At 41.1% G+C, this 8112-nt stretch overlaps 1 protein-coding gene across 1 annotated transcript in view; it reads left to right on the forward strand.

Annotated features, from left to right (window-relative positions):
- Positions 1 to 698: 698 nt before the first annotated feature.
- Positions 699 to 8112, forward strand: part of LOC107297283 (tetratricopeptide repeat protein 27) — a gene marked incomplete at its 5' end in the record, with an annotated part of 87378 nt that continues 79964 nt past the window's right edge. Inside the window, 3 exons of the mRNA XM_015826645.1 lie at positions 699 to 828; positions 3203 to 3343; positions 3963 to 4065. Of these exons, the coding sequence (XP_015682131.1) occupies positions 699 to 828; positions 3203 to 3343; positions 3963 to 4065 (374 nt within the window). The remainder of the gene's footprint in view (positions 829 to 3202; positions 3344 to 3962; positions 4066 to 8112) is intronic.

The raw sequence follows: 8112 nt of genomic DNA on the forward strand, positions 1-8112 counted from the left end.
GGACACTGCAACCTTAACAAATACATGCCAGTTGCTAAGCACCCAAATATTGATCATGTGATTATAGGACAGTGATGGCGAACCTTTTAGAGACTGAGTGCCCAAACTGCAACCCAAAACCAACTTATGCATTGTCGAGTGCCGGGTGGGTGTGGCCCATTGAGTAGGCGTGGCTGCGGTGGTAACGGCAGACTGGGTGAGACTAAAAAGTTCAATCAATCAATTTCAACTTTTCAAGATCTTTTTTTTTTCCCCGCAAGAAGTTGAAATTGACTGATTGAACCTTTTTTTTTTTTTGCACACGGTGGTGGAGGCCTAAAGCGAAAAAGTTTTATAAAACCCAGCTGAAGGCCTAGGACTGGGGCGATGGCGCGTGTGCCCACAGAGAAGGCTCTGAGTGCCGCCTCTGGCACCCGTGCCATAGGTTCGCCACCACTGTTATAGGATGTTGTAACAGCTATAAATGCAAGTACCAGTTGTAAGTCACTTTTCCAGTGCCATTGTAACTTCAAATGGTCGCTAAATGAATGGTTTAAATTGAGGACTCAGACAGACTTTCTGCTCTTAGTCATTCACCATTTTTTTTATTTTGTCAACATTTAAAATGTTCTATGTAAGCTAGAGGTTGATTATTAAAGAATGATAGATTCCTGTTCTGTATTCATTTATATATAAACACATTTTTATGTGTATTGCAGACAAAGTGTGGTGTTCCTCCTTGGTGTAGGGAGCTTACAGCTGTTTGCACAGAGCAACTGGACTGGACCTCCTACTGACTTAGAGCCTCAGGATTTTCTTCCACCTGAAATATTGCAACAGTATAATGAGGTACTTTTCTCCACCTTCAATAGTTGGGCGACTGAAAAATATTCCTTTTAGTACTAGAGAAATGGCAAATCTGAAATCAGCTGGATTTGTCACAGTATAAAACTTGTGAACCCTTTCTGTTATTCTGAAAGACTTTGGCGTTAGTATAGTATAGTATAGTATAGTATAGTATAGTATAGTATAGTATAGTATAGTATAGTATAGTATAGTATAGTATAGTGTATAGTATAGTATAGTATAGTATAGTATAGTATAGTATAGTATAGTATAGTATAGTATAGTAGGTATTCTACAGCTAATGTTTTATATACCTTTCTCATTTCAGATTTTAAACAAATATATATATGTTGCTAAAAAAGAAAAAAATCATAAACATAAATTATAATTGTACACTGTATAGATTGATCTTTGGTCTTTACAGTACATTGTCCTATGGTTGTATTTGAAGGTTTACTTTGTTAAACAACATCACAATTCATTTATTATAATTCCTATGTGCACTATTAATTGTTAGTGGAATGTAGGACAGTCTTCTCGTTTGTATTAGTTGACCAGATAATTTGGATTGCATCTATTGATGTTCTGCTGGTGGGACAGGGGCTTCTTCTGGGTGAATTCTCTGGTTCTACCGGTACTTAGCTTTGAATTGTTTCAGAATATGCAGTCAAAGGTTTAGTCTTTTTAGCTGAACAATCCTTCATTGTTATTATTTGACATTGTTTCTTGCTCTTAATTAAAGCTATGCCTGTACGTCACCCCACTGCCCAAAATTTAAATTAGGTGAACAGTCATTGCTGGTGAATTGGATTCTCCTTTTCTGTGAAATCTGTCCTAGGAGGAGCAGAGGAGATTGTTGTTGTGCAAGGGGAAGTTAAGTGACTTTGGATATAGCCAGAGTTAGGTTACTCAGAGTAGGCTATGCAAAGCATTTGCAGGGATGCTTTACAAAGTGCGCATTTTCAATGCATTTTAACAATCCTCTCTGGAAAGTGTGGCCCAGCTGTTCTGAGGTCTCTCCCAAGTTGTTTCTTTAATCCTGTTCAAACATAGACTATTTTGGTGAAAGTATTATTATTTATCATGTATGTAGATGTGCAGACTCTAATAAAGACTGTGAAGCAGCCGTGCTGAGCCTTTCAGAGAATGTGGCTCCCCTCCTATTTGAGCCTTTCCCCCAGTGGCAGAGATGGCAATAAAACTGCAACCTTGGGACAGGTGTGGGAGGAGACACATCCTTTGCACCCCACAGCCACTAGCCAACTGAATACAGCAGCAAAACAAATAAAGATGTTTTTCCTTCAGAAGGAGTGATTGGTCCAAAAGACAGTGTCATGGTTCCAATAGATGAGACCAAACAAATCAGAACTCCGAGGTTGGCTTTCTGACAGAATGCTCAACCCCCCCCCCTTCGACCGGTAGAAATGACCTTGGCTCCCACAGGACAGAGAATTGTTTAGACCAGCAGAAAACCTCCACTTCTCCCTCCCGTTCTTGTGGCAGCCTAGAATGAGCAAGATGGCTTCAGCTAGGTTCGTTGTAGAGTTGCCCGGCAGGAAAAGAAGTGCAGAGGCCCAGTAAGACAAAAGCACAACATAAAAAAAGGGGGCAAGAGATCTATATGCTGGCCATTAACAGAAAAAGAAGACATCTCAGAGGGGACTTAAGACAGAACAAGGTCAAGAAAGAAACATTGGTGCATACTAGTAATAGTATGGAGCACAGTATATAGGCCATTGTAATACAATAATAGTAATTGAATAGTAATTATCATAGTAATAGTAATCATCATAATAATGTACTAATATGAAGCACTCACATATCACTGGTGAGTTGCAGACAAATGCTGCATTGTGCTCCCACCTGTTCCAAAGGATCTCTTTGAAACTGAATTCAGTGCACTACATGGAGTCCTCAACATGCTGGGTCACTTAGCAACTGTTCAAAGTTACGATAGTTACCCCGAAAAGCGACTTACAACCCATTTTTGAAGTTACAACAGCTGCACATACCTCCCGCCCCACAGTAGCATGATTACATTTTGGGTGCTTGACAACTGGATCCCCTTTATGGATGTTTGCAGTGTCTTGTGGTCACGCGACTGCGATTTGCATTCTGTTTTGCTGATTTCCAGTGCTTACTTCTGATTTCTGGCAAACAAGGCCCATTGGGAAAAATTAACACCAGCTACAAAAAATGTAAAAAAAAATCAGATCTGGTTGTGTGATACCATGACTTACAACTATAATTTCAGTTTCAATTGCCATCCTAAGTTGAAGGCTACCCGTACCCACAGCCACTAAAGTATGGTGTGTCTTCTAAAATAATGTGAAGCTGCCTAATATGACTTTCTTTCTTTTTTTTTTACTGTTTCCAGACCAGTGCATTGTCAACTTCTATCTTAGGGATACTGGTTCTAGATGGTGAATCAATATACAGCTTGACTACCCACCCTATCTTGTTGATGCTGGCTAGAGTCATCCTTGTGAATTCCAGAAATAAGCTAGAAGCTATTCAGGTAAAGAAAAACAAGATTGAATAATTGTTCTTCTTTCCAGATGAGGAGCTATTAAAGAGTGAGGGAATACCCATGTTTTTCAGGATACGCTTCTTTGAGATGATATTTCATTCTGTCGCAGTCATAGGAAACTAATGCAAGTACATAAATGCCAAATAATGTTTTAAATGTCGGAAGGTCCTTTGAATTTGGTTAATCCATTTGCCTTTCCAGCTCACTTTATCATCTCTCAGATCCTGGTGAACCCCTTGTGAGCTTTTCTGAGTTCTCCCTGGGCTGTGACTAAACTTGGCATTTTCAGACAAAAAAGCAAATGCTCTGCCCTTGAGTTGTGCGTCATTATTTATTGATTGGATTTATATTCCACCTTTTTGTTCAGGAATTGCTCAAGGGAGTTAATGTAAAAATACAAAGATACAAATTAAAACAAAAGGTAAGGGCAATTCAAATGGCAAATACTAAAAAAAACAACAACCCATATTCAATCTATACTACAGGTGCCATGATCTTTTTTTCAGATCTTATTGTTAACCACTGTTTAACCGCCACGTGCATGAATTAAAACCAAATAGAAATAAGTGAATCTGATGTTTGGAAATATATTTTTTCTCACTTTTAGACATTGCCCTGGTGGACACTACGATGTATTAATCTCCACCAGCAGCTGCTAGAAGAAAAGTCACCTGAACTCTTTGCTGTTGCCCAGGCCTGTATACAACAAGGTATAATTAACACTGACATTAACTATTAGTGGAGATTCATTCTTAGTTTATAGGGATCAAATTGCTACCCCGAAGGCTCTTACCTTATTTTTTAGGATTCTCTTTAATCTGAGAAAATCCTAGGAGCGAATGTTTTTCAATGCATTTTGTGTCTGATGTAGAAAATCCGTATTCAGAGGGTCATCTTGTTTAAAATCATGCTCCCTGGCTATTCTTAGAAGTGGATGAGACTAATGAACTATAATCAGTTCTGTCCATGGATTGTCTAACACAGGGGTAGGCAACCTTGGCTCTTTTATGACTCGTGGACTTCAACTCCCAGAATTCCTGAGCCAGCCATGCTGAGGGGAAAGAGAGGTTTCCAAGCTGAGCCATGCTGGCTCAGGAATTCTGGGAGTTGAAGTCCACCGGTCATAAGAGCCAAGGTTGCCTACCCTGAGCTAGCATATCATCTGAAGTAGGGACTTTGGCTTCTTCCAGTTAGAGCAAGCTGAAGAAAAACATCATAGTGCTTTCCTACATGTCATAGTGTAGCAGTGGAAAGTCAGTAGCCCTCCAGATGTTGCGGAACTTACCATGTTAATATTGAGAGATGCTGGTGGTTCAGCAATATTAGGAGGATTTCTTTACATTCCTGATCAGCAGCTTTAAAGGACTATTGATTATGTTTGTGGAAGTTTGCCTTTTGATATTGTTTCTTGGGGGATGTATTTTTAGCATGAATGGTGAGGGAGTCTTTTTTTTCTTCGTTCTGTTTTTGTGGGGAGAAAGTAGCTATGCATTTGCAGGGGTTTTTTTGTGAGGTGTGTGTGATTCTGTGTGTGTGAGAGACAGTGTGTATGTAATTGTGTAAAGAGCCGTGATAGCCAATGGTTAGAATGCAATATACTGTAGGTAGTCCTTGACTTATGACTACAATTGATCCCAAAATTTCTGTTGCTAAGTGAAACATTTGTTACGTGAGTTTTGCCCCATTTTACGACCTTTCTTGCCACAGTTGTTAAGTGAATCATTGTTATTAATCAGTGACCTGGTTGTTAAGTGACTCTGGCTTCCCCATTGACCTTGCTTGTCGACAAAGGGGATCACGTGACCCCAGGACACAGCAGCTGTCATAAATATGCGTCAGTTGCCAAGCATCTAAATTTTGATCATGTGATCACAGGGATGCTGCGATGATTGTAAGTGAAGAACGGTCATAAGTCCTTTTTTTAGTGCGCTTGTAACATTGAATGGTCACTAAGCGAACTATTGTAAGTCCTTAAACTTATAATAGCTTATAGAGCTTACAAGCTTACAAAATTAGCAGGCTAACTCTGCCCACTGCCAGGAGTTCAATCCTGACCGGCTCAAGGTTAACTCAGCCTTTCATCCTTCCGAGGTCGGTAAAATGAGATTGTTGGGGGCAATATGCTGACTCTGTAAACCACTTAGAGAGGGCTGTAAAGCACTGTAAAGTGGTATATAAGTCTAAGTGCTATTGCTATTGTCTTTGTGTCATTATTGACTCCTGGCAATTGCCTAGATTGGTTCCTGCAGTTTTCTTGACAAGGCTTTTTGGAAGTGGTTTGCCATCACAACCTTCTCAGGGTTGAAAGACAGGCACTGGTCCAGCTGTGTTTGTGCTTAAGGTGGGAATAAAATCCTTATCCCCCAGTTTCTAGCCTGATGCCTTAACCAATACCCCACACTGGCTCTCAGTTTCTTGTAGTGTGTGCCTATTTCATTATTTCTTAAAAAAAAACATTTTGGGTAGCATTGATAAGATTTTTGGCAGAGTAACTTGGAGCAGTATTTGGTACAACATGCTTTGTCTCTATGATGTTGAGTTTTCTCTTCTTCCAAATAACATTAATCTTGATTTAAAATAAGATGTAGTAATGCTGACTAATGTTTCTATGAAGGCAAATTAGGTTTGCAAGATACTACATTATACTTTAGACCAAGATTTCTTATATTTAAAAGTGTATTATATTATACTATATACATAAAAATCCAGTTTTTGCGCTCTCTCTCTGTCTCTCTGTCTCTGTCTCTCTGTCTCGTCTCTCTGTCTCTGTCTCTGTCTCTCTCGTCTCTGTCTCTCTGTATCTCTGTCTCTGTCTCTCTATCTCTGTCTCTCTTGTCTCTCTCTGTCTCTTGTCTCTCTCTGTCTTCTCTCTCTCTGTCTGTCTCTTTCTCTCTCTCTCTGTCTCTCTGTCTATGTCTCTCTCTCTTTCTCTCTCTCTGTTTCTGTCTCTCGTCTCTCTCTCCCCCTCATCTCTCACTCTGTCTCTCTCTCTTGTCTGTCTCTCTGTCTCTGTCTCTGTCTCTCTCTGTCTCTCATCTCTCTCTCTGTCTCTGTCTCTCTCTCTCTTTCTGTCTATTCTCTCTCGCCCCTCTGTCTCTCTGTCTCTCTCTGTCTCTGTCTCTGTGTCTCTGTCTCTTTCTCTCTCTCTGTCTCTTTCTCTGTCTCTGTCTCTCTGTCTGTCTCTGTCTCTCTAACTTTGTGTCTCTCGTCTCTCTCTCTGTCTCTCTTTCTCTCTCTGTCTCTCTGTCCCTCTCTGTCTTTCTCTCGTCTCTCTGTCTCTTTCTGTCTCTCTTCTCTTTCTCTGTCTGTCCCTCTGTTTCTCTCTCTCTTTCTCTCTGTCTCCGTATCTCTCTCTGTCTCTCTTTCTCTCTTTCGTCTCTCTGTCTCTCTCTCTGTCATTCTGTCTCTCTCTTTCTGTCTCTCTCTCTGTCTCTCTCTCCTCTTTCTCTCTTTTTCTGTCTCTCTGTCTCTCTGTGTCCTTCTCTCTCTCTCTCGTGTGTCTCTTCGTCTCTCTCTCATTTCTGCCTCTCGTCTCTGTCTGTCTGTCTGTCTGTCTGTCTGTCTGTCTGTCTGTCTCTCTCTCTCTCTCTCTCTCTCTCTCTGACTCCCTCTCTCTTTGTCTCTCTGTCTCTCTCTCTGTCTCTCTCTCTCTCTCTCGGTGTGTCTCTCTCTCTCTCATCTCTCTCTGTCTCTGTCTCTCTCTCTGTCTCTCTCGTCTCTTTCTCTCTCTGTCTATGTCTCTCTCTCTTTCTCTGTTTCTCTCTGTCTCTCATCTCTCTCTCGTCTCTCTCTGTCTCTGTCTCTCTGTCTCTCTCTTTCTCTCTGTCTCTATCTCTCTCTCTCTCTCTCTCTGTCTGTCCTTCTGTCTCTCTCTCTCTCTCGTGTCTCTCTGTCTCTGTCTGTCTCTCTCTGTCTCTGTCTCTCTCTCGTCTCTGTCTCTCTGTCTCTCTCTCGTCTCTGTCTCTCTGTCTGTCTGTCTTTCTGTCTGTCTGTTTCTCTCTCTCTCTGTCTCTCTCTCTCTTTCTCTCTCTGTCTCTCTGTCTCTTTCTCTGTTTCTCTGTTTTTTTCTCTCTCTCTCCCTCTTTCTGTCTCTTTCTCTGTCTCTCTCTCGTCTCTCTCACTCTCTGTCTATCTCTCTTTGTCTCTCTCTTTGTCTGTTTCTCTCTCTCTCTCTTTGTCTCTCTCATCTCTCTCTCTAGTCTCTCTCTGTTTCTGTCTCTCTCTCTCTCTGTGTCTCTTTCTCTGTCTCTCTCTTTCTTTGTGTCTCTCTGTCTCTGTCTCGTCTCTCTGTATTTCTCTCTGTCTCTCACTCTGTCTCTCTCTCTGTCTCTCTCTCTCTTGCTATCTTCCTTACCTTCTCATTGTAGTTCCTGTGTGACTGTGAAATACCAAAGTACTTGTAGCTGGTCTGTATGTCTGCTATGTGGCCTCAATCATAACTATCTTCCTATCTTTACTATCATCTGGCCACACCTTTGTAGTCTGAATGACATCTCAGTGTCCTCACTGTAAATCTGTGTTGGGTATCACCAAGTTGATGTCGCATTCTCTCTTAGCATACAGCAGGGGTGTCCAAACTTTTTTCAAAGAGGGCCAGATTGGATGAAGTGAACGTGCTGGAGGGCCGAACATTTTTCCGAACATTCTTTGAACCATTACAATTAAATGCAAATGAATTATTTTATGCCTCTTTCCTCTCCCTCTCTTTCCTCTTTCTCTCTCTCTCTCTCTTTCCTTTCCCTTTCCTCTCCCCTCTC

This window comes from Protobothrops mucrosquamatus, unplaced genomic scaffold, assembly GCF_001527695.2.
Source record: "Protobothrops mucrosquamatus isolate PMUCROS unplaced genomic scaffold, P.Mucros_1.0 scaffold3217, whole genome shotgun sequence".
NCBI classification, from domain to species: Eukaryota; Metazoa; Chordata; class Lepidosauria; order Squamata; family Viperidae; genus Protobothrops; species Protobothrops mucrosquamatus.